At 45.8% G+C, this 25,829-nt stretch overlaps 1 protein-coding gene across 2 annotated transcripts in view; it reads right to left on the bottom strand.

Annotated features, from left to right (window-relative positions):
- The window catches only part of LOC124052295 (glutamate receptor ionotropic, delta-1-like), a 125,088-nt gene that overhangs the window by 23,900 nt on the left and 75,359 nt on the right, over positions 1-25,829 (bottom strand). Inside the window, exons 1-8 of one of the 2 annotated variants that reach the window (XM_046376366.1) lie at positions 24,716-24,750; positions 23,028-23,081; positions 16,598-16,771; positions 14,415-14,576; positions 11,977-12,096; positions 1,858-1,959; positions 604-726; positions 151-225 (exon numbers count right to left, since the gene is read on the bottom strand). In XM_046376366.1, the coding sequence (XP_046232322.1) occupies positions 151-225; positions 604-726; positions 1,858-1,959; positions 11,977-12,096; positions 14,415-14,576; positions 16,598-16,720 (705 nt within the window). In that variant the 5' untranslated portion in view covers positions 16,721-16,771; positions 23,028-23,081; positions 24,716-24,750. Of the gene's footprint in view, positions 1-150; positions 226-603; positions 727-1,857; positions 1,960-11,976; positions 12,097-14,414; positions 14,577-16,597; positions 16,772-23,027; positions 23,082-24,715; positions 24,751-25,829 lie in introns of those variants that run through there. The other variant, XM_046376364.1, reaches the window with a different exon arrangement.

The following is a 25,829-nucleotide window of genomic DNA, read 5'->3' as shown; positions in this document are numbered from 1 at the left end:
CATTTGTGTTGGCTAAGTCAAACGTTACCAGCTTAGTCAGGTTCTGTTGTACCTTATGATCCTTAAATTTGTCCACCAGCTGCACCATAATCTTAAACACAGACGTTCAGTATTTACTGGGAGTTTGTTTCAGATAAATTCTAGTTGTACCTTGTTGATGAGATCACCAATCATGCCGTTCCACGAGCCGTTGGGAAGCTGAGATCCATATTTACTGTCTGCCACCTGAATGAAATATTAATAAAGTTTAGTGAGTTTGCACCAACAGCTCAGGGCCTCATTTTACCCGAAGAGTGAGAAGCAGAAGTTCCTAATGTCCATATTTCATGAGGTCCAACTCTGAAGGAAAACAAAAAATAAAAGCTCAGCTCCATCAGGCTGCTACTGATGGAGTCACATAGTGAGTTACAGGTCTTTTTGTGCATCTTAAAACATGTCAGTGATGCTGATGGATGATGCAGTTGGATGAGAAGACTCCACATCTGATGCCTTACCAGATGTTTCAGACCAGTCTCACACACCTCGACCTGTATAATCACACAGTGCTTAAAGGCCTTCAGAGAAACAGCACAGACAACAGCTGAGCCTGTCGGTCAGCCCCACCTGGTAGATCTCGTATTTGAAGCCCAGGATCTTGGCGAGGGCGTCCAGGACGTCGATGGAGAAGCCCTTGTATCTCTTTGGCTGGCCCAGGATGTTCTCTGCCACCATGACAAAGGGATCCTCCTGCAGAGAGAGCCGGAGGGAGGGAGGGAGGTGGGATCAGTCAGGGAGGACAAACATAAAGACAAGTTACTTCACTGTGTGTTCAAGCAACATCCACGCAAAGACAAAGAGACTGATGGACTTTATTCAGGTGTGTCGGTAACTGGCGGCGCTCAGAGCAGGAAGTGTTGCGGCTGCTGGGGATCGAGGGGAGGCTGAAGGTATTAGTCTCGCCTGGTTAGACCTGCGTCTCGTCGGCGCTGCGCCGCCACAGGAGGAAGCTGCTGGCACAACCTGCTGCTGCGGTGGGATCAGGGGTGAAAAACACTCGGCTGTTTGGATCTCTTAAACTAATCACAGCGTCTGGAGGTGCTGCTGAGGCCAAGGTGCTGGATCGATGCCCTCTCAGAAGCAAAAAAAGTGTTGAGGGGAAACTTTTGGGTGAAGTCAAGTCGACGAATCACCACGAATAATAAAAAGTCAAAGCTACTCAAAGCAGCTTTTCTTTACTGACTGAGGGCTTTTGCTGTGGAGTTGCTGAAGTGTGTTTGTGCTGCAGAGCGTCGAATTATTTGATCAAGAACAGAACATCGCATATTTTATGTTTCTTAAAGCTCTAATCCCAGACTGTAACAAACATCCACTGAGAATGACAGACAAACAGTCATTTAAATGCAAACATGTCTTCGCGTGTTGTTATTGTGGCAGCGTTTGTCCTCTTTCTTTTGCTCAGTTTAAGTTTGGGAATTTCAGTTTGGTGTTGAATGTGCACGTATCTCAGTCAGTTGACTTGACTGACTCTGCAACACATTTGTATTTATTTATTTTAGTATCTTGGGCGAAAGAATTTGTTTTTATCTATGGAGGCTGTGAGAGGAAAGAAAAAAATACAGAGAACGATTTTAATTTTTTACATCCATACAGGTTTTAACAGATTTTTGTCACAATCATATGTTTAAGTTATTTTTGTGTGTTTGTTTTGCTTTTTTCATACTCACTTTGGTCCTGAATGTCCCAGGACGTCATGAAAATGTTCTGAAACTTGTGTGATACATTTTAGGTTCTAGTTCTTCATTTTACGGCTTGTTCTGTCCCTCTGGATGCCAGTGGCAGTTAAAAATGAGATTAAATGCCTTGACACATGCCACCTACCAATAAAGTGACCACTTTGACCGTCACTCCCTGCATGCCGTTCTCTATTCGACTCTCCTTCAGACTGCCGTTCAGTCCGTGGACCGAGTCCCACGTGGCGAGCTGCAGACAAAGACAAGACAGAATGTGAGCCAAAGGTTCACAGCAGATTGAAGGATTTCATTAACAGTCCAACACTGTGAGACATGTTCATCAGTCTGACTGGATGTCCCATGTTTATTACTGCTTAACCACAGGGAGTGTCACAGTCTGAAGCTCAGGGAGAATGTGTTGAACAGGTCCTCACAGAGACCAGAGGAGGGTGAACACTACAGGCTGCAGTTTTACAGTCAACTCGCTGGTGTCACTGGACGTCACTTCCCACTTGTACATTAGACGTGGACAAAGAGACGAGCGCAGTGAATGAGGTGGAGAGAAAGAGACGTCCATACAACATGCCAACAGGCCCATTCCAGCAGGTTTTCATCCAGGCCACTTTAGCTACACACAAAACCTTCCTGACCTCATTAGGACAAAAACAAAACAGACTACAGTCTCTGCCCACAACCTCTCAAAGGTGCAAAACATCGCTGAGTATGAGCTCCAGTAACAGTGATTAGAGGAGGTGGAAAAAATGGACTCACGGTGTCTCGCGCTGACACCTGTCTAATAAGGACCAAAATGTCTCATAGTACTACTGCCACTCACTACTCACTCACTGGATACGTACCACAAGGACCTGAAGCTCATTACCCAACCTCAGTCATGACCACACTCCATGTGAATGCTTTGTGTGTGCCGTTTTGATCGAGACCATCCCGGTCACCATGGCAACGCACATACACGCAAACTCTCTTTTCTCTTTTGTGTGGTCTCTGTTGATGTCTGGGTTAAGCTGGAGCTGCTGAAATGAGTCAGCTCACAGGAAACACACACACACACACACACACACACACACAGCTTATCGATTAGGTGTGACGGTCAAATAGGCTTCACACTCACGCACGTCTGCATTAATCCACACAGCTTCAGTTAAGTGTTTGCACACATCGAGGTCTTCATTCCTCATGAGAAAAGCTCATCTTGAAGCCTTGTGATATGAATACAGACGCATCGTCTGCTTTGATATCACATAATTAAACTAATCGGTTTATGGACAGTTTCACACATCAATTTGAAAAGAAGAAAGAAACAATCAATACGAGAAAAAGGGGCCACAGTCGCATTAGAGAAGGCTAATAAAACAGTGCAATCAACCATGCTCTGATTAATTTTAGTTTATGTGAACACACTCTGCGATCTCTGACTCGGTGTCTTAATTAGTGTCGTTAAGCTAAACATGCTGTGTGCTTCTTGTTGTACAGGCTTCAGAGCAGTAAACAATCAGCCACATGATAACACATCACCAACACGGCTGGGACACCTCAAACTAACTGCTCTGCTCTCCCACTGATGACGCTGCTGTTACATGGTGTGTTTAATAAGCTGTGCTTCCCTCATACTCCAGCTGCTGCTGGATTCACCTCCAGATATCAGAAAAATGTTCACTACACAGACAAAAGTATTGGGACACCACACCAACAGGGACTTTAATGGCGTCTCATTGCAAACACACAGACAGCTTTGCAGCTCTAACAGCTTCCACTCTTCTGTGAAGGCTTTCCACAACATGTTGGAGTGTTTCTGTGGGAATTTGTGCCCATTCATGCAGTAGAGCATTTGTGAGGTCACACACTGATGTTGGACCAAAAGGCCTGGCTCACAATCTCCGTTCCAGTTCATCCCAAAGGTGTTGGATGGGGTTGAGGTCAGGACTCTGTATGGGCCAGTCAAGTTCTTCCACACCAAACTCATCCAACCATGTCTTTATGGAGCTTTGCTTTGTGCACTGGGGCACAGTCATGCTGGAATAGAAAAGGGCCTTCAACAAACTGTTGCCACAAAGTTGGAAGCATAGCATTGTCCAAAATGTCTTGGTGTGCTGAAGCATTAAGGTTTCCCTCCACTGGAAGTCAGGGGCCCAAACCCTGACAAGCAGCCTCTTACAGGATCTTCGTGCAGGTCCATCAGTCCTGTTTTCACACGGCTGATAGTAAAAGCAGTAAAGCAGGGTTACGGACTGGCGGACTTTACTACTATGCACTGAACCTCTCGCTGTCATTCTTCTTCTTCTTGAATCATCAGAAGAAGATTCAAGTGGACATAAAAACTGAAGGAGAGAGGCTGACTATTAGTCCCAAGGTGCATTTCCATCAGAAACATCAAATTAGAGCGGACACTAAAAATCAGACTTTGTAAAAGCCTGATAAAACCTCCAGCAGATTAAATCAGATCACATGTTCTCAGATGTATCTATCCAGATGTTGCTGGGTGCTGTCACAAAGCTAATGTGGTGTTAAAAACTGATTCAGGTGCAGCAAATCACGATCTGTCCCGTGTCCTTAGAGCCACCACACAAACAAACAGGCCAGCATTGAAGAAGGAAAAGCAAGTGAAGAATAGAGGAAGAGGGGGAGGAGGAGGAAGAGGGGGAGGACGTGAGCAAGCCTAAATGGAGACAACAGAAAGGAGGTGGAGATGGACAGTAAAGGAAAGAAAGAGGGAGCACTTCTATTCTGAGCACTGCTGTCCTTCAGATGATCTCAACCCCTCGTTCTTCTTTGTGTGTGTGTGATGGTGGGGGCGTTCCTCATTAACACACACACAGATAAATTAGCTCCTCTCCAGCCTTTCTTCTGTCTCACTTGAACTGTTGAACCGTCAGAACGGCCATCAGAATCAACCACGAGGAGAGAAACTAATGCAGTGCGACTGAAGCTGCTCTGCCCAACAGTGATGAGCCTCTTTTTGTTCCCTCCGGATCAGTAATGAGGCTTCAGAGGGGCAGTAAACGCAGCACAGTCAGTGGGTTTTCTGGAGGGCAGAACTTTATAGTTTTCAAGATGCCTTCAGTGTCCCTGACCACACTGTTAGTGAATAACAAAAGACAGAACTGTTGTAGAAATAAAGCAAAATCATGATGAGCAAGTGTGACTCGTGTTAGTGTCAGTGTGATCCGAAAAGCTTTGGACCAGTTTTTAACTCCACGACAAAACCTTTCATGTATCTGTAAAGGAGGGTTTATTAAGGATAACATGATGAACGTCCAGACGTCCTCACGTTTGGCACTGAGACGCAGTTTGGATCAAAGCGATATTCACTTTTGACTACACTTTAACAACTAAACTTCTCTGTAAAGGAATAATGAAGACAATCTGTTGTCCACCGTGGACGCCGAGCTTCGCATCACCGTGAACAGACCACCTATTATCCCTGACAATTATTAGATTATTAATAGTAGAAATAGATTTTCCAAAATGCCAGGCAGCCTCAGGAGAGTTGCCAGTCTTTCTAACTGCAGCTCATTTTGCTGACTTATGGCAGCCATGTTGCTCTGTGCAGTGAGAGGAGCCGGTAACGAGACGAAGAGGAGACAACAAAAAGACAAGAGGAGAATGTGTCGAGGGACGCTCGGTGTTTCATTACAGAATCAGCACAAAGCAGCAACACGTCTGCTGTTAACGTTAAACCAACTTTTAATTAACGTATTTGTTTAATAAAGTGCACGGCCACACAAACCTGCTGTTTCCTCGGGGCGCAGGGAAGTCCTGCACACAATCAATTAGACGGCTTTTGACAGGTAAATATCGATCCTTTTAATTTGTACTATGATAATTAAATTACAGAAGAGGGGTTTTAACTGGCCTCCCTGGTCTGAATTGAACAAGTCATCCTTCAGGTACCTTTCTGGCCTCAGTAAAGACCACTTAGCCACAGCTCTACGTGCTGGTCAAGACGGACAACCGATTTACACCTTAAGTGAAACTCTTAAAGGATCTGGTGTTAAATGGATTTAATTTCACTTCAATTCAATGTATTTATGTAGCTCCAAATGACAGTAACAGTAACAGACCACTCTTTAACTTAGTCTTTCACACAGAGTGACCCCACATCCCCCCACGAGGAAGCACTCAGTGACAGGACAAACTGTCTTTTAAAGGACAGGAACCTGGACGCAGACCCCTGCCCTCAACACTGAAAACATGCTGCTTTGGTTTAATACAGCATGAAATCTGCAAAGTAACTCGTAACTATGTTGTCAGATGGATGCAGTGAAGTCTGAAAACGACAAATTTTCTAAAGCCTGTCAGCTGATCCGACGCGGGGGACCTCCTCGTGTCTCTACGTCCTGCCCCTCTCGTGGCGGAGGTCAAACATGGCGGATTAATCTCTCGCCGCCACTCACGCATTATTCCCGTCCTCCCTGCTTCTCTCAAATGTCACGTCTCTTTCTTCCTGCTGTCATCCAAAGGGCTGCGCCGGCTGTTTTCTCGAACTCGCTCTCCTGTGGACAGCAGAGCCAAAAGCCAGCCCCACCTCCACCCACCTCCTCCTACTACCTCAGAATTGTACAGCACCCTGAGTGCTTCTACCTGGTCACTTTCCATCGCTGCAGAGATGATCTGAAACATACTGCAATAAGTACACAAAGCGAGTTTCCTCTGAAGTCCCTGTGAAGTGATTCTGCTGAGGTAAACACATATTTACTTCAAGGACACACACACACACACACACACACACACGTGTGCAACCACCACAAACACAGCACACACACACACACACACACACACTTTTCATAGGATATTCTCTGATGCGTTTTTGCTGTTATGAAGCTCTTTGATGTTTCTAATCTACACAAAGCTATGCTCTCCGGGGCCTTTTCAAAGAAAAACACACCAATGTGAATGTCAATTAGTGTACACATGTGTATGTGAGTGTCTGTGTGTTTCCCGGCTTTTGATTTCTACCTTTTTTGTTGGTGTGAAAGACGATCCGTGGGTGTTGGATAATTAGCACTGCTGCAGGGACTCCACAGAGCCGCGCTTCATATTCAACCTTCAGTGGATTACAAAACTTTCAAAAATCTGTTTTTGCATTGACTTAATTCAGTTTGGGATGTTAACTCTCAAGAACAGCTTCACCACAAAACCCTTTGTTAAGACAGAAGCTCAAAGCAGCAGAAGAGAAAGAAGAAAAACGTGCTCGGCCCAAATAACCAGAGGCTGAAACCCACTGGATGTTCTGAGGATTTTCACGAGCTCCTCATCTTTCCTCTTGTGCCATCAGGTCATCATCTCCTCATGCAAACAAGAAACATCGCAGTAAAGAGGTGGGCTGTCTTAAATTTTGAAGCAGACCTCAGATCAGATGAGACGACCTGCTGAAGTGACACAGGATTTGTATTTATGCATTTCCATTAAGTTATTAAGTGAAATGTGGCCTGTTGTCTATCAATCAACTCAGTGATTTTGAGTATAATAAAGGATATCATTTGATGCACACTTCGTCTCAATACGAAGAGTTCAGAGCTCTAAACTTTATCAAAGTCAGCAGTGATCACAGGACCACATGCTGGCTGATGGGACGTGGGGACGGGTTTACACTCAGTCCCCTCTGAAATCCAAACTTTACATCTGTTTTTCATAATTCAGTTTCATTACAGCTTTTTCATTTTCAGCCCTGCAATTATCACCAGGCCTAATGTGGAGTCTCTTTATGGGGCGTCCAAGAGCTCAGCGGTCATTCATCACAGCCCACGCCTAACAGAAAAACAAAAGACTCCCTCTTTGTGGCTTTGGGGAAAATGAAAGAGGAGAAAAATATCTATCTTGTCCCATGTATTATTCAGAAATTAGCCAGCTCGGACTTTTCAAAGGCACAAATTGTTGTTAACGACTCCAAATTACCTCTGGGATTTGAAATTAGTACCGTCTGAGGCTCATTTTCGTTCTCCAACATTTATAATGGATTCATTTCAGAAGAGCCTGCAACAACGCATAGCCCATTATGGACAAATGGGTGGGTAATTTCTATCCTCAACAAAATAATCGGAAAGCTCTTTAGCTTTTCTGTGAAAGAGAAGAGAGTCGACAGGGACAAAGAGAAGCCGGACAGACAGAAGACAGAAAAAGAAGGCAGGCCGGTCAGGACAGAGTGACAGGAGGATGTGGACATGATGCCATCATCCCGCGAGCAAATCGATTTGATTCAAGTGTGAGCAGCACAGATCTGATCTGATGTGTCATACAGAGCTCATCTAAAGGCTGCAGAAAGAGGTTCAGGGTGTAACGTCAGAGGCACTGATGTGTTGACCAAAAGTTTACGTTCAGTGTGCGATAAATCTGCATTTCACAACACATGACATCAGTACGATTCGCTAACAAATCATTTGCTTTTCTTCGCTCGTTACAATACTTCAGCTCTGAAGTGAGTTTCTACTGACCCTGTTCTTAGAAATGCATTTACAATGTGGCAGATTCCATAAAAAAGTTTGTTTTGTACTGTTATCGTTGTGTGGCTAAAGGCTGAACTCTGCACTGACTGTACTGACTGAGCACCGATTAACACTGAATCAAATCAGCGTGAAACAGGAAGCTCTGCAGACCAACACGATTTACCTGAGGAAACACCTGGGCCAACGCTAAACACATCGAGCGAACCGTGTTTGACAGCCCGAAAGCCGAGTCTCCTGCTTTCAGCTAATCGAGTCACACTTTGTAATGACGGATATCTTTGTGACACAGACAGACACAGATGGACTCGTTGACTCTCGGCAGCCTCTGCGAGCAGTTTAAGACTTCCTGTCACCTGTTGAGCTTGTTGCAGGTTTAATTATCTTCCAATGCATCGACACCAACAACAACACGTATTTTGATCTGTTTAGAGTCATAATTAAATAGTTCTTAACTTTGCTCATTTTGCTGAGTGACCCCCAGAGTCCTCAGAGCCCAGTTTGAAAAGCACTGGAGCTAAATCAGGGCTGTGTTAGAAGCTGGAGAGGTTATCTGTCTGCTGTAGTCATCCCAGCGGTCGTCTTCTGCCTGATTAAAAACAGCACTTGGCCGACACTCCCTCTCAGGATGGTGGGCGACAGCATAATGTCCTGCGACACACGTTCGGTCGCTGCCACCAATCGAAGAAGATGGAAAAAATACCAGTTTTTTTTCTTTTCCAGTGTTTTGTGGGAGGGCGATTTACCGACAACAAATTGCTGCGAAGACACATCAAAAGTCAATGAGATGAGAAAAATGAGGACAGATAGATGGGATAACACACGGGGGAGGTCTGAAGTGCCCGAGCGCTGCGGCAGAAGTTTCCAGAGAAAAGAGGGAAATGACATTTCAATCTCTATCAGCTCTGACGTGGAGGTGGGCCGGGGAGTGCTGTTTCATCTGTGGGGAAAATTTGCTTTGAGAAATGGCCCTGGGAGGCGAGAGGAGAGCCGTGGACAGCACAGAAAGATGGAGATGGAGATTTGGATAACACAAACACTGTAGGGGGAAACTGAATGAGTGTGTGTGTGTGTGTGTGTGTGTGTGTTTGATGACAGCGCGTGGCTGATATCCCACCGCCAGGCAGACAACATCTACCTGCACATCAGAAACTCTATAAAACTTTCCACATCTTTCAGACTGCCTGAAGAAACAAGTCGATGTGAGATAAACAGGAAGCTGGCTGTTTAAGTTTCCTGGCTCAGGTAATGGTCCAGGATCAGGATCAGACAAACAGGTGGATGCGGTTATCGAGCTGAGAACAGAAAGTCAGGACGGATGGTCTCACTTTTCGCTGTAATTGATTTTGTTTGGAGGAGAGTTGCTGCCCCAAGGGGAGGAATTTAAGTATCTTAGGTCTTGTTCACGAGGGGGGAAAAATGGAGCAGAGATTGACAGGCGGACTGGGACAGGGTCTGCTGTGATGCAGGCTCACTATGGCTCTGTTGTGGGCGAGAGCCGAGCCGAAAGGCGAGACTCTCGGTTTACCAGTCGGTCAACGTTCCAACCCTCAACTACGGTCACAAGCTGTTGGACGCTGCTGCTCTGCATCGAGAGGAGCCAGTCGAGGTGGTTCAGACGTGGTCACGAGGCCTCCCAGACGTCTCCCTGGGGAACTGTTTCAGACCCAGGACACGGTGAAGGGACTGTGTCTCTCGCCTGGTCTGGGAACACCTCAGTGTCCCACCAGAGGAGCAGGTGGAAGTGGCCGTGGAGAGGACAGTCCATGCTGAGACTGCTGCCTCCGCGACCCGGACAAGTGACAGAAAACGAGACGAGACGTGATTTTGTTTTCGAAGCAGGCCAGTGTTCACTTCTGCTCCAACATCAGCCATCGTCACCCACACTGGAGCCCCGTGAGTTTGTGTCCAGACCAACATGGCCGTATGGACTGCATCGAGCCTCCGCCAGCGGAAACACACCGTCCAGACCAAAATAAAGTTTGGAAGAGGCGTCACTTTATAATGCAAAGATGACCCGGACTCGACCCACCAGTCCTGTTAGCGGACATGTTATATGCTCCGTGTAAGCTATTTACTACATGACAACAAGCTGATGTCCCTGAAGTGGGACAGAAATGCTGGACTCTGGAGTCTGAAGTAAAAACCGTTTTAACAAGACAGCGTTCTGATTGCTGCGTCTTCCTCATGCCTGACGCATTAATCTGTGTGTTCGGATATGTGTAGACCCACATGCGGATATATGCTGATTAATGCTGTGTGTGCTGTGTTTATGTGAGGCAGACACATCCCATAATACGTCTTCATGCTCTTCTGTGTGTATGCGAGATGGCCGATAGCAGGGAGGTCTTCATTATGTGTTTGTATTGGAGACATACATCTGTGTAGGTGGGCTAATATCGATGTGTGTGTGTGTGTGTGTGTGTGTGTGTGTGTGTGTGTGGGCCTGGGCTCTGTGGCCATTATGTAACACAGGGGGACTCATAACTCAGAATGAGAAGCCAGGTGATTAAATCTTCATTACTGCAGCAACTGCTCTGTGTGTGTGTGTGTGTGAGTGTGTGGTGTGTGTGTGTGTGGTGTGTGTGTGTGTGTGCCCGCCCTCAGGCTGAGACACAGTACCTGTAAGCTGCTAAATCATCTAAATTGTTATGTGTGCTTGTAAAATGGAGCATAAACAAAATCATCCTCATGTTTTATGAAACCAAACAAACTTTAAACACGTCGCCTCATTTCATCGCGGATTTTGCTTAAATACTCCTGCTAGAAAAAGATGACGGGGTTGGTGAGGTCGTATTTCCCTCTCTGTTCCTCCACCCCGATTCTCTTTCTGTCTTCTTGCTTTTATTTATTTATAATTATAATATTATTATTATCATGTGTTTATTTCACTTTTGGCAGGTAAACGCTTTTTGAGTCAGCGGTTGTTTTTGTAATACTCGTTTTGGCCACAAGGGGCTGAAGCGTCCCGCTGCTCTGTGTTGTGAAACAGGATTAAAAGCCTTCATGTTTAAATTTCCTGCATGTTGTAAGCAACCTGCGCAACATGAACTCGTTTCACCTGCCAGAACCTTAAAACTGGACCACCAGAATCACTTCTTGTTTCTCACTCGCCTCTTAGGGCTCCCGTAGTCAACAATCTAAGAAGAAAAGAACAACACACTTTCATGAGCTGAAAGACAAAAACAAAGATGAGAGGATCTGACCTGTGAGTGTGATATTGTTCTGAAACATTATTATTCTGCAGCGTGTTGTAAAAAGGCACATCACACACTCGCTCAAAATGAGATTCTTTAAATCAGCGCAGCTCGTCACACGCTGTGACAGAAATAATGACGATAATAATACGCCGCTGATCATCTGAGGTCAAGGTGATGCCATCGTGTACGTAGTTCAATTATGTTGCCGCTCCTCGGTATGCAGGAAGAAGACGGAAAACTCTTGCGAGTGTTAATAAAACCTCGTTCTTCCTGTTAAATATTGATTGGTTTAACGGCAGGGGACGAATGTTTGCAGTCGCGGAGGGGGGAGCTGTTAATCAAGGTTAACGTGACATAGTTAAACAACCTCTTCAATAATTGGAAAAATTAATGAACTGAGGAACGTTGGAGCTCACTGTCACATAAAACGACCGTCTTCATTCACATCACACTGGGAATCTGCCGGTTCAAGCACAATCGCAGCTCCCAGGAGGCGAGTCCGGGAGCGTCGAGCCCGCGCTGACCAATCCGAGCCTGCAGGGCCGGCCGCTCGGGTCACGTCTCCGCACCCGTTTGTGCCACTTCAGGCCATAGTGACGGTGAACTCACCCTCTTGATGTCCTTGCCGAAGGTCTCGCTGAAGCTCGAGCCGAGGATCTCAAACTGGACGTGAGAATTGGAGCCGCTGTCCTTAAAATCCATCGTACCCGTCAGACCTGTGATGTTGCCCTGAAGGGGGACAGAGAGAAAAACTGTAAACGTCTGACCGGAGTAAACATCAGAGTCTTCCTCATCACTCATTCACCTGCGATGGTACCGTCCACCCTGAACACAGCAGACAAGCACAGAGGGTTCAACGGCTGCTTTGTTAAACCAAATTTGGAGGAGTCCTGGAGGGCGTTGTTATTTAATTTATTTAATTTTCCTGAATTTCCCTCGGGATCAATAAAGTATTTATCTATCTGTTCAAGCAAATCAAATATAATGAAGTAACAGAGAGGGAGGGACGAGTTAATGAAAAAGTGTCACACAAAGAGGAAGGGAGGAAAAAACAGCTTCATCACAGTTTTCCTGCGTTGACCTTTGAAACTGCTGCCGCCCTCCCTGCACCTTTAATATCAGGCTGCATCCCATGATGCTTTGTGTGTGGCATTGATGTGAGAACAACCCCAGCAGAGGCACAAAGTCCTCTGGACTCAAAGAAACCTCCACGAAATCCAAGACAGAGCAGGGACTGATCCAGACTCCGCTTTATCAATCAGTTCTCATTTTTGTTGAATCACGGCCAGTCCTCGGCTGTGTCCACGTCAGTGCTGAAAGGCCATGGCTGAAATGTCGCTTTATGACTTCAATCAGTTCATGTGAGAAGGAAAGCGAGACCGACGAGCTAAACGTTCGTCTGTCAGCTGCAAAGGTCGCACTCGCAGTCACCTCGCAGGGAAATAATGTTTGATACTGTTTGCTTGGCTACGACGTCAGCGAAGCTCTCAGTCCTCCGTCTCCTCACTCTGACTGTTTGCGTCGTCTGAACCGTAAAGCAACTGAGGTACGTTCACCTGCTTTCATTAGCAGGTAGTGGAAGGCAGGAAAGCACACAAAGCAGCCCACCCAACTGAACACAAAATACATTTAATATCCACACGCTGTGAGGGGGAGGGGGCCACACTCAGAGCCAAAGTGCTCTGCTCGGCCCATTTTTCACTCTGCGTCTGCCCTCCTCTCACAAAGTCATTTCCCACCTCATCAGAAAGGTAGTCAGAGAGATGGCAGCCGCTGCAAATGTTCAAGTTCAAAGAAGAAAATGTTGCTCTCTGTTTGAGATGTTTTTCCTCAAAAAACCAGCATAAATGACTTCCTGACACGGGAAGGAGAATGTTTTATGTTGGTATCTGATAGGAAAGTTTTTCACAACTTTGGTTCTCTTAAGACTTTGGACATCATTCTTTGTTCTTTTAGTCACTATACTGGCAATAGTCTACACCACAGTCAGAGAGAGTCACCGAGTGTATACTGAACCCTGACTGGCTGCATTAACTCCTGATAACGAGCATCTCGTCAGGCATCATCCCTCACTGAGTAATTAAAGAGATCAATATTGATATTGGGATCTGATAAACATTAGCAGTAAAAATAAAATTGTGGGTGTCAAAATAGAATAGAATAACCAGAGGTGGGAAGTAATTAAGAACAATCTAATCAAGGCGATCAGGATCCTCCTGTAGAAGAGATCGACTGGCATTCTGTTCAGATCATTAAAAAACACACAGTGTGAGCGTCAGTGAAGGCCTCACTCACTGTGTGCAGCAGAAGGAAACATCAGCGCCGTCTAACATGTCCTCCTCAGTGATTATTACTATTAACCAAGAGGAATAAAGAAAGACGGCTAACGAGCTCAGGGGTTGTTACCATGAAAGACGTCAAAGAAATAAATTGATGTTTTTAATAAAACAGAGCTTCTGGCCCTCTCAGGGACTCATCAGCACAAGCTAAGAGGCATCTTTCACCTATTAGACTGAGAGAACGAAGGTCCAGGTTGCTCCGTGCGATTCAGACGCACGTCAGAGTTCATCGGCAGCTCTTCATGTTTGATTTATCTCCTGGTATCAAAGAAGTCGTTCATTTGTTTATTCCATGTTGGCATAAATCTAATCATGCTAACATTCTCCTCCTCCGTCTTCAAAAGGTTTTTAATAGGAAACAGCCCCTACTCCACTATTTAAAATTACATCAGATCAGACAGCTTCTGCAGAGCTCCTGTCTTTTTAAAGGCTGCACAGCAGATCGAGGTAAGCTAACGAACTGTCCAACTGTTGATCAGTTCAAAGCCAGAAAAAACAAAATCACAAGTGGTGAGCTTACAGGTGAACTCTTTGATCCACTCAGACACCTCATTAAAAGCAGGAACAGAACTTTAATGACACACTGAAGACAAATGAAATAACTGTATAAGCATGAATGAATCAAAACAGTATGTTCTGTTGCTCCCTTGAACGCACCATGAGACTCAGAGGAAGTCATTCTGGCATATCACCAGAAAGCCTCAGTACCTTCTGGATGGTCTCCAGCATGGACCAGCCTCCGTTCCACGGCTTGGTGGACTTCCTGATGCAGTTGAGGCTGGCCATACTGTGCCACTTTCTGTCCTCCAACTTCCTGTAGAAGGCGTTGGCCAGCATCAGCACGCTGTCGTACAGGTAGAGGTTAGATACCTGCAGGGGGAGGAGGAGACCGAGGAGAGGATCGAGTCAATACATTCATGAGACAAGACAAATTTTAGACTCGGCCTGGTTGCTTTTAGAGCCAATGGAAAGACACGAGCGAGCAATGCTCCAATGTTTTTCATTGTCCAAGTGTCCCTGAGCAAGACACTGAAGCCCAAACTGCTCCCAGTTAAAGCCTCCAGGAACGTCCCTGTGAGCCGTCTGTATGTTCTCCAGGTGCTCAGGTTCACCCACACGGCACAAACACTCAGTCAAATCCCTCAGGAAAAGATCAAATACATGAAGGATGAAATAAAAAATCGATCATATTTCTGCATGAATAAAGACGTAGCGTGGAAGACATTATGGTGGCCCTGCGTGCCGGTTTTTAAGTAACGACACGAGGTCGGATCAGACAGGATCAGTGTGGGGTAATAACAGATTTTAGGCCCTGATGAATTACAGGGCTGCGGCAGGTTGGGGATTCTTTGTAAAAGAACAGCAGTGAGTTTTAACCAATGATTTTCAAATAGAATTTTTTAAATCTGCCTGTAGAAATGAACAGAAGATTTTTCTGATTATTCCAAAAGCTGTCGTGACAGAACAAGAGGGCCAAGACAGAAACTTTCCGTCAGAGTTCACCTCCTGAACATCCTCTCTTTGCTGTATGGACTGACTGCTAACTTGTGGTGTGTCATTCAAAGTGCCTGCAGAGGACCAGACTGAAGCTGCAGGATGAGGCTCCAGCAGTTAGCCACAGACACCTGAGTCACAGACCAGATGAAAACGTGATAAAAGTACACGTCTGCCATTTTTTATCTTACCTGAATGTCAACAGAACCACCAGCAGTGGGCAGAAAAATGTTTACAGGAGGACAGGCCCCATTCAGAGCCTTAATCTGCACCTGCAGGTTTTATCACTCACTGTTTATAAGGTTAGGTTAGGTTTTTTAACCCGTACACAAAGAAAAATGTTTCAGAAAATCCTGCATGTTGGCAAAGCTGCTGGGGAGGCAAAGCAGTGACAGTTTGGAGGCTTGGAGGGAGTTTGTCAGGTCAAACTGGGTTCCCAGGTGCTCTACGCTGAGGGGTTTTCCACAGCACTCAGCTCCACAAATGTCAAAGCCACATGCAATGTTTGTAAAAGTGAAGTACTGTAATAGATGTGTTTGCCATCTTTAAATGTCGAGTGTTTACTGTGTGCCTGGCAACAGCCACTCAAGACAAAGTGCGACCAAATGGAAGGTGTTTGTGGTGAAATTTCTCATGAGACAAAGCCTCTGACTGGCAGGCGGGCTCAGGATCAACGACCGAGTGCTCGTGGAGAACTGCGGTCCAGTCGCCTGAATAAAGCTTATGTCTGAAACCAGGAGGCAGGTTGGAGAAATATTTCTCTCTAATTAATTCCTGTCCTCTTTTGAATCATTTGTTGATTCAACTTGAATCAGCTTTCCCCCTCGATTTAATATTTTGTCCCTTCAGAATGAACATTTTGTGACTTTGAAATACCAAACTGTGCCCTCAAACTACTTAATTCATCCCCTGAAGGGTCCACGCGCTCCGTCCCCGTTGACGCTCATTCTTTCCTCATTAGGAACCACTTCAATCTGGAAACGAGAAGCTTCTTGTTTGGCTCTTGAACGCCACTTTGTGTTTTCATTCTTTGGTGATGGACTCTATGTCCTTCACAAGGGGAGGGAAGCAGGGACACACATCAAATGATTTTAGAGAATAAAGCAGAGAAGACAAATTATTCTCAACGAATTAAGTATACTGAAAGTATCATTTAGCAGTTTGAGAACACATATTCTACCTGGAGGTGGTAATTTACCGTCTAAAAGCTACTGAAGAAGGTGGACCAAATGTCACAGCTAACGTCCATGAACGATGCCGCACAAACAAGCTCACCGGCAGGTAATTTTAGGATATAATATTTTCAAATTATGGAAAACCATTCAGCCCTGACCAGCAATGAGCTGCTGAAACAACTGAACAATCACTCATCAATAAGCAAACCACTGATCGATCACCTCCAGGTTCTGCAGGTATCCTTCCTGTGGGTCGCACAGCAGGGAGGAGATCCGGTGGTTGTGCCTCATGCAGCGGGTGCTGCTGTCCCTCCACAAGGGGAAGATCTGCCGGATCACCGTCATGCGGCCCAGTGCACTGTGGGTAAGCTCCAGGATCTCCGTGTCGCTGATTTCCTGCAGAGTCGGAGAATCGTAGCAGATTTCTGTGAAGCCTAATTGTGTGTATTGTATTGTATTGTATTGTGTGTGCATTTCACCCTGAGTAAGTTCAGCTTAGCACCTGATGAACAGAATAATGTGTATTTCCTCTGCCACGTTAATTAAGAGCAGCGATCAGGGAAGTTTCACACATGAAAACAAATGACACCGTCAAAGGAACAGACTGGAGGTTTTGTTGAGGCCTTTAAGAAAAGCTTTGACGCTGAGAAACCCAATTAATTTGTGTGAGGTGTAATTATAGATAGCCTCAGTCTAACTCTTAAAGCCAAAACCGCTGAATAATATTAGCTTTATTATGCTCTATAACACCAACACAATTACAGTCCACAACGTCAGCAGGAGTCCCAACCAGTGACTCAGTTCGTTTTCTTTGGCCTAATTGAAAAGTCGACTTTGTTGCATTTTTGTATTTATGCACTGCTATCCAATTAAAAATGAACCAGGGCTTGTAAACAAAAGTCAGGCGGATTTGCAGTTCATTTATCAGAGTTTTGAAAACATGTCATTCTGTCAGTTTAGAGGGTTTAAACTCAAAACAAAGTCTGATTCCAGGGCCTGTAATTGCAGCCAAGACGTGAGAATTCGTCTGTTTGCTGAAATGTATTCGCTGTGTCTCGTTCCACTCGGGAATACATAAGGAACTGTGAGAACATCAGTCACATCTCCACTCCAGAGATGCAGCACTGCTGTTATAATCCCAGGTTTGAATAAAGTCTTTCTTCAAAACGGACTGAACTCGAGCAGAGTTGTTCACGGGGTTTCGTTCACTTCTGCTTTGTTTTGGCTTCTCAGCTCTTGACCAAACGTGGACGAGAAGTGCTTAGAAATATGAAAGGCTGGACATCTACAAGTCCACAACAACTGGGTAAAACCTGCAGTGGGACATGAAGGACGAAGAGAATCGCTGGACTTTGTTTTGTGAGCAAAACCTGCATATGTTCTGATGCACTTCACTTCACGAGAGGCAGAAATGCTTTGGCTTCAGCAAGCTCGGACACATGATACGAGCTCGCCTCCCAGCATTTGAAGAAAAGCCTAAACCTACACTGAGCTCTTTGAGATTTTGAGAAATGAGACCACACGCAGGTTAGATGAAACCTGAAGGCAGACTGTTTTCATTTATTCTACAGTGTCCTACATTAGAGCAAAGCCTCAGGGTCTGAGACACAGCTGAGCTGCAGGGACTCACTGAGAGGCACAGTTAATACCACAATCAATATTCAGACTATTTTCTGGCACTCTAAACCACAAAATGGAGGCAGAAGAGGAACAGAAATGAATGCAATATTACAAGGTGGTTCAGGCTTAAGAGCGGCTGGGAGGTGAGATGAGGATCATGGGAATCACTGAAAGAATCAGATAAGAGGTTTGGAGGGCTGTGATTTTCTGAGTAACACAATGAGTGGGATGTAACTTCCAGCAGCAGGTAATGGTGTTGTTAGGAAAAGATGGGATCCCTGCTGAGGACGCTTACGGAGGACATTATGTATAATTTACTCCTTCTTATCCAGAAGCAATGAGGCTGCTGCTTAGCACTTCAGACAATAGAAAACATGGCATGTCGAGATGTTTATCATAAACGCGCTGTAAGACACACGACACTAAAAGTCTACATCATACACCCTGAGGTGGAGACAAAGCCGCCGGACTGGATGGAGCAAAGATGGAGAAACAGGTTTGCTCCCACCAGGGGCATAAAGGTTGTCCTGAGGGTGGCGCTACATGAGTGGACATGTTGTTTTTAATAAAACAAAAGGGCATTGTGGACATATTTGAAAATTAGGGAGAACTACTAGTTGAGTCAGCACTGTGTGCAATTTATAAAAATCTAATTTATAGGCAGCATCACTGACTTTGATCATCAAAAATGAAGGAAACGTACAGTTCATTTACTGTCAACAACGAGACGTTTACATGCTCCCTGTTCTTCTTACCTTCAGTCTAGCAAGTGGTTACGCTTTGCTCGTGTTGTGTGACCTGATGGAGTTGGAGAAAGAGGGGGATGGAGGAGAGCAATGAGGGCTCTGACGGGTGTAGCTGTCGTTACAGATGGGTGGTTTAACAGCCACACCTGCAGCAGCTGTGATGTAAGCCGGAGCTGCATTTGTTCACAGTGCGCCTGATTTGCATTTCAAAGAGAGGACCTGGTGTCATTAAGAGTTACAGACCATCTTCATCTCATCCTCGCTGTTTTGTTTAACATGAGCGCGGTTTAAAAAGACAACCAAGAAACAAACGGATGCCTTGGCTAACAAAGACATCCTGGACAGAAAAGGATCTGAGACAAGTTTGTTAAGAGCCCACCGTTGTTCTCTTCGCCTTTCTTTTCTGGAGGCTCATTTCCTGCTGGACAGGCCTTTGAATGCACCATGGAAACATCATTTATATTAACAGTGGAAGTTAATTTAGTGCAGCGTCGATAATGACAAACTCTTCATCTCTGACATCCATCCTGAATCTCCAGAGTCACTCGGCAGTGCAGCAAACGTCAACGTTTAGTCAAACATCTCAGCAGCCATTGGACGGGTGGCATTTACAGATAACAACCATGAATCCTGCTGGACTGATGTCCTGACTTCTTCTCGAGTGCCACCTTCACCTTTCATCTCACACCTTCAGGTCAACTCATCATCAGCTCTAACGTCTGCTGAGATAAGAGCACAATAGTTTTTTGTCTCTGACTGTCCTGAGCACGAGCAGCTTCAGTCCTGACGATGATCACAGTGTCTGTCCACCCATCAGGCTACACTGCTGTCCACTGAGTGTGTCTCTTCTGTCTGTCCTCACCTCGCTCTCTCATTACTGTAACGCCTCTGCTCTCTCTACCTCCGTTTGTTCCCTGCTCTCTCCTCTTTCTTCTGCTTTCTGCTCTGCCTCTCCAGGTCTTTTTAATTGGCGTCAACCTGAAAAGGACAGTGTCTCACTGTTGACAACCTGCCTGACTTTGTCCTCCCAGTCCTGTAGCTGAACACTGCCAGGAAAAAAAGGCTCAATTTGGACTCAAACAGTTCAGCTTTAAGAACCCTTTTTTTTTATTAAGATACACTATATTGTATATATAGTATATATATATAGACATATATAGACATTTTGGACAATGCTATGCTTCCAGCTTTGAGACTGTGAGCCAGGCCTTTTGGTCCAACATCAGTGTGTGACCTCACAAATGCTCTACTGCATGAACGGGCACAAATTCCCACAGATTTTGTGCTGAATTGTTACCCAAATCTCCTGTTGCAAACATTCATCACAAACACAATAAACAGAAACGTCTCAGACTCCTTCAGCTCATCACAGGACTAAAGTTGTGACAGGAGAGTTGCAGAATTCGCTCTCCCACGTACCCAAACGCTGGATGGAGGGAGCAGGGAGGACTGACAGGAGGCACAGGAGGAATAAAGGAGAGAGCGGGAACTGGAGATCAGCTTGTCTGAGTTCTCTACCTGTCGACAAGACACCTGACATTTTCCTGAGTGAGAAACGACCCGTTCGCCGTCTCAGACAGGAGTTAGGATCGGGAGGAGGTTTGGAGGCTGACAAGATGTCTGATTCAGCTTCACATGATGCTCGTCTGTGGGGGATGAGAGCGTTGACCAAAATGTGAATCATTTGGTAATTTAATTCATCTCTTATGATTTATTCCAGTAAATGAAGAAGCAACTGGAGCACCATGTTGGGCTCTAGGAAATCAATCAATCATGAAAACCCGGATGGAATAATTGATATCCAGCACTGAATGACTCGGATCAGACATCATGACTAAAATGTTTTTGTCAGGTATTGTTCTCATCTGCTGAGGAGGTGAATTCTAACTTTCAGCAGCGCAGCCTCATGTTTGACCAGCTGAAAGCAGAAAATGAATGAAGTGACCGTATTTCAACACTCAGACTGTTAAGTTGGCTGACTGAGGTTTAAACTTTAAAGTTGCACCGACGGCCTTCGATCGCGCGTTGACCTTTTTCTGGTGTCGGTCTGCGTGAGCTCGTGGTTTGCTGTTGGATCTAATTTTGAGGGAGACTGCGGATCAATTTAGTCAGTGTGTGTTTTATTTAAAATGCATTTTTTTATTAATTGATTTTTAAAAATCTATTTCTTACTGCAGTCTTGCACCGTAATGAGAGCTGATGGGGTGAGAAAACCTTTTCAGAGGAGCTACGAGTTTGTTTGGTGTTTTTGTGATCAGAATGCTGCTCATCGGTTCGGGTTTTCTGTTTTTCTTTTAATTTAGTTTTCTCCTCAGTTTTGCTAAGGAAAAACAAAATGTCCCTGTGCTGTTTTCTGACAAAATTCTCATTGAGTTGGAGGAAAGGAAGGAAGAGGAGAGGGCGGGAAGGAAAGGAAGACAGTCTACAGAAAGAAAGGGTGATTCACGCTGAAGAGTTGTGAACGACTGAAGCGCTGCACTGATGAAAGAGACGCCTTCAGCGGGAAGAAGACGCTCGCATCTCACATCTGACGCACATTTATCAGACGGAACATGTTTGATCCTGAACGCTGCAACACACCAACAGACTCGGGCAAACGAGCGGCTCTGGGGAATCTCAACACAACGCCTCACCCTTTTGGTTAATTAAAAACCCAAAGTATAATTAGTTAAACGACGACTTTGAAACAAAGCAGAGAAATGTAAGTGGATTACGAGGTCGCTACCAAGCTGTGAGCGAGAACCAAAAAAACGGCAAAATCTGGCACTGGAAAGGAGCTCTGAGGGGTTTTGTGCTCAGCCTTCAGCGGATGACAGTTCCCCTCGCCTCCCTCTGAATTAACACTGTTGTCAGCTCCGTTAATTGGCTGGAAAGATGCCTGGATATTGATACAGGGAGCATAGTGAGGAATCAAAAAGGGAAGATAATTTAGAGCAACCTCACAATCACTTTACACGAGCCGAGAGGTGAGCAGAAGTCTGAGCTGTGGAGATGTCAGCCATTCGGGATGTGACACAAGCTGTGGTGAAGGCTGCTGTCATTTTCTCTTTTCACCCCCCACTCATTTCAATTTTGACTTCCAGCATGGGAGTCGCCCACGCTGGCGAGGCTCCGACCGAGGGGAAAAAGAAACAAGGCGACATAAAAGGCGCTCGGCTTGCGTTTTCACCCCTGAGCTTTTCTTTTCTATCCGAACAAACAGAAAGGTGCTCTTGAACTCGTCTGGCTCTTTATTCAAAGTCTGTGCAGCCTTTGTTTCCAAATCTGCCGTATTTAACGCAGCTGATCATTAAAGTCTTTTCAAACCTGAATATGAGCTGATGTGGCGAGGAAGCGTTCCGATGCGAGCTACAAGTCCAGGTCACAGTATTTTATTGACCTGAGAGACGTCCAGTTCACAGCATCAAGTCTGTGTCCTGTGATCCTCTGATTTGTGAGGACATTTGAACTCTGCCGGCACCAGATAAGAGCCTGCAGGTGCCTGAAAATGTCCCCGTCCTCTCTGTGTGGGTCACGAGGAGTGAAGCTGAAGGGGGTTATGGGTAGACTGCACACTCTCGGAAATACAAACAGAAACAAAAGGTGTGGACTGAAGCCAACAGGTAACTACAGACTTTTCCTTTTTCACCAAATAACATCACAAACTGGGTTGGTGCTCAAGTCAGATCTGCTGCCAAAATCTCTGATCTCACAGAATGACAAGTTTACGGAAAACCCTTCACAGAAGCCTCTTTTCAAGTCACGTGCATTTGGTTAATGAGGTTGGCTTGAAACGGGGAAGTTTAACTGGCTGACTAAAAGTAACAAAGAGCTCAGACGGGTGGATGTTCCAAATTAATGTCTAAAATAAACGTCCAAATGCTTTACAGTTGTATTCATTTTTTTCTTACTGCTAACTGTTTGTGTTTTGTGTGGATGCATCATGTGTTTTGATAGTTATGCAGTAAATATCCTCTTGCTCGACCTACCTGCACCTTATTTTGCTATCCTTCTGCTGCTGTGACAATGTGAATTTCCCCAGTGTGGGAATAATAAGGGCTTATCTTAGCTTAGCTTAGCTTAGCTTAGCTTATCTTAGCTTATCTCATCTTGTCTTAACAGTCAAGGGAAACGTCCATCTCCACGTCACTCCAAATAGCAGCTGTACAGGAAACGGGCTGACTGGCTGACAGCTGAATCTGCTTCCACCTTAGTGACGTCAATGAACATGATGGCGTTTTTAAAATCCGTTCGTGTGAGACGTGACGGGTGGTGCGGGTGGAGTGTCTCTGAGTGTGATGTCTTACCTCGTTCACAAACACCCAGTGACTGTCTTTGGAGGCCAGATTCGTCTCCACCGCCTGCAGACACACACACAAACAGGTCGGGTTATTAACAAGGACTGCAGCTGATTTAACCAAACACGCATTTCATCGCACATCACTTCGAGTTCATCTTCCCGCCTGGCGGAGCAGCCATTCGCCTGCACCACAGCTACTTCACCTCCTCAGCCTCAGCTCCTTCCATGATGGCTTGTCCTGCCAAAACGTGGAACAACAAAAGGTTTTCAGGGAGAGCTCAGCGAGTGGCTTTGACTTATCAAAGGGGCCCGAGCCCGCCTGCTGCTCTGCCGCCGTGTGATAATCCTAATAACATCCAGCATTCTGCAGATGATAGTGACGCCTGTAGCTGAGAGCACAGAGCAGCTCTGTGGGTCACCCTGCACCGAGCTGAGGAGGACTCATGCTTTATTCCCCACAAAATAACCAAAACACTACCTGAAACAGAACCTCCATGGGATTGTTTGAGACTGTGATGACTAATATGACCGATGATTAAAAATAATGAAGAATGATTAGATCATACTCCGAAAAGCAAATGTCCTGCAGAAGTCTGCAAAAGTCCTCATTGTCTTTTTCCTTAAAGGAAACGCAGCTCAGTTCAGTTCGATGAGTCTGTTCTGTCAGTTCTGTCTGTTCTGAAGTGATTAGCCTAGCATAGCATAAAGACTGGAAACAGGAGGAAATGCCAGCCTGGCTCTCTCCAGAGTTTAAAAATAATGCGACCAACAGGACGTCACTGCTCACCATGAAATAATAAATCTGATTTTACGCTTCTGTCAGTGTTCGGATTAAACACACGAGATGCGACGTGTGGATTAGTGAAGTTCAGCCCTCGATGGCACAGCGTCGCCCTCAGCAAGCAAACCACATTACTGCACCTCACGTCAGGAAGCAAAGTGCCACCAACTCACAGGATTCATGTCACTCTTTAACATCTTTAAACTGAAATAACTTGGTATTTAAAAGTCTGAGCACATGCATGTTCATGTTGGGCTGGTTGCCAGTCCCAGAACACTCGGGCACACCGGACAGCCGGTAAAAACTGTTTCCAACAGCCCCCCACTGGGATTTGTCCCAGCATGCCAGATGGCCAGCACACCACTGACTCATCCTCTGGAGACCGTCGACGTCAGGACTACATTTCAAAGAGAAACCATCCCATTAGTGACACACACACACGAATGTGTGTGTGTGTGTCCTCAGGGCTCAGCGCACCACATGTTTTCCAACTGGTCTTCATTTGGTTTCCAGCTCACCAAACGCCGACACACACTCACGTTAGTTCAGTCACAGATCGCCGTAAAATCCTCGAGGGAACAACGAGCTCCTTCCTGTTCCTCCGAAGAACCACGAGAACATTTACCAGGCAGCTTGGTTCGAATCGACCTGAACATATGATTTTTATATCCTTCTAGTGTTACTGCGTGTGTGTGTGCGCAGAAGATGCAGTCAGTGATCAGGTTAAACTACAGTCGAGGACACACACCTGCTCTCACTTCACACCTACGTGGAGATATCAAACCTGTGACCATAACCTTTACTGGACACACACACGTGTCTCAGGTGAACAGGACTCACCTGAGACAACAGTTCATCCTTCCATAACTTCATCTTGTGTCTTGTTAATGATTACTGGTCTTGTCTGAACTCACGTTGTGGTTTTTGTCGGCCTGACTTCAGGCTCTTCTGCAGCTGCCTGTCGTACGTTTCATTCTGGTTTATTTTCTGCTGCTGTGGTCACATCTAACAACCACACGTGAGACCGTGAGGTGAAGACTTGACAGAAGAAGACAAGAAACAAGACGGGAAAACACTGCAAGAAGAGACCAGAAATGCAGACCAGAAATGGAATTTGTTACAGCAAAGCCCTGCAGAGGAAGCCCACTTTTCTGAGCTTTGGTGGACTAAAGTGGATGTTTTGACCTGATGGTGGCGCTACAGAAAAGATCAGTGGCTCATGAATCCAAACCCAGCGGGATGGACAGACAGACACCGTGATGTCCCCGTGTCCAGGCCACGGGGAACATTTCCTGAACGGTGAAGCGGCAGCTCGGCGGCAACACGCCAGCTGCAGTCCGTCTCGTCCTTCTGTCTCTGAGTGTCATCTGACGAGGTCACAGCACGGCCGCGACTCGTGTGGCGCTGCGGAGGTCGACTCGCTCTCCCTGAGGCCACGACAGGGAGGATGGCGACGATGATGGCTGACTCACATGACTGACAGCGACACAAATGCGTGAGGAGGCCGCTGCAAGTGAGAGCAGAGAGGCAGGCGTCACGGAGGGAATCGTGCCGACGTCGGGCCTGAGGGTCAGGGATGCGGCTGGAAACTCAGACAGTTAGCCTTTTTCTTCCTCCTCTACATGACAGCTCAGCTCAGGCCTTTGATCACCTCATCTGTCGGAGGCACAAAGAGGGAACAGACACGCTTGTCGCTGCAGGAGACATCCTCAGCACTTGAAAATGCTGACAGAAGTGAAGCTGTATGCTGTCTGGGTTGGGACTCTGAGCTCACCTCCAACACCTGGATGGACCTGCAGGGGTTTGTGCGACTAGTTTAAAAGCCCAACTGTGACCAAACTGTGGTCAGCTGAACCAGCTAAGATCCACCACAGTCAGTTCAGCCCCACATTTGAATCTGTTCTCTGTCTCATTTAAAAAACCCACCTGCATCTGCTTTCAGGTTTGACACCTGACGCCCTCGTCTTACTTTAGGTTTCACCCTGCATGTGAGAGCAGGTGGCACCATGAGGCTGACAGGCTAATTAA

The sequence above is a fragment of the Scatophagus argus genome, chromosome 21, assembly GCF_020382885.2.
Source record: "Scatophagus argus isolate fScaArg1 chromosome 21, fScaArg1.pri, whole genome shotgun sequence".
NCBI lineage: Eukaryota > Metazoa > Chordata > Actinopteri > Scatophagidae > Scatophagus > Scatophagus argus.
This window is presented reverse-complemented; position numbering and strand designations above follow the sequence as displayed.